Source organism: Onychostruthus taczanowskii, unplaced genomic scaffold, assembly GCF_017590055.1.
Source record: "Onychostruthus taczanowskii isolate IOZ18803 unplaced genomic scaffold, ASM1759005v1 scaffold786, whole genome shotgun sequence".
NCBI classification, from domain to species: Eukaryota; Metazoa; Chordata; class Aves; order Passeriformes; family Passeridae; genus Onychostruthus; species Onychostruthus taczanowskii.
In genome coordinates this window covers 7,253-7,733 of record NW_024505738.1, presented here as the reverse complement: position 1 = coordinate 7,733, position 481 = coordinate 7,253, and the positions used below count along the sequence as shown (strand labels likewise).

The window sequence follows — 481 nt, the reverse complement described above, 5'->3', positions numbered from 1 at the left end:
CCCCGGCCACCCCCGAGCCCCCCGCCCTATTGAAGACCTACAAGTGGCGCACGGCGACCCCCGGAGGGGACCCCGAGAAGATCGGGGGGTCCCCGGGGAGCCGGCGCTGGGCGCGGCTGCAGGGCTGGAAGCGCTCCTACAGCCACCCCGACACCGACGGCGACAGGGCTGGCGACAGAGGTGGCGACAGAGGTGGCGACAGAGGTGTCGCCAAGGCCAGCGCGCGGCGCTCGCTGTTCCAGAGGGCGTTCTCCGCCCCCTCCAAGGCACCCAAGGGTGCGGGGGACAGCAGGGGACAGCAGGGGACAGCGGGGGACCCCAGGGGACAGCAGGGGACAGCGGGGGACGCGAGGGGACACGAGGGGACAAAGCCACCCCTGCAGCGGTACCTGCTGCGCTCCGTGGGCAGGAGGAGGGGACACGGCGACAGCGGAGCCAGGGCGGAGCAGGAGGGGACAGGTGAGGGGGGCGTGGGGGGCTT

General features: G+C 73.8%; 1 protein-coding gene across 1 annotated transcript in view; it reads left to right on the top strand.

Moving 5' to 3' along the window:
- Nucleotides 1-29: 29 nt before the first annotated feature.
- LOC121346071 (RAS protein activator like-3-like) overlaps nucleotides 30-481 on the top strand; it is a gene marked incomplete at both ends in the record, with an annotated part of 7,697 nt that continues 7,245 nt past the window's right edge. The window contains 2 exons of the mRNA XM_041423536.1: nucleotides 30-276; nucleotides 340-470. Of these exons, the coding sequence (XP_041279470.1) occupies nucleotides 30-276; nucleotides 340-470 (378 nt within the window). The remainder of the gene's footprint in view (nucleotides 277-339; nucleotides 471-481) is intronic.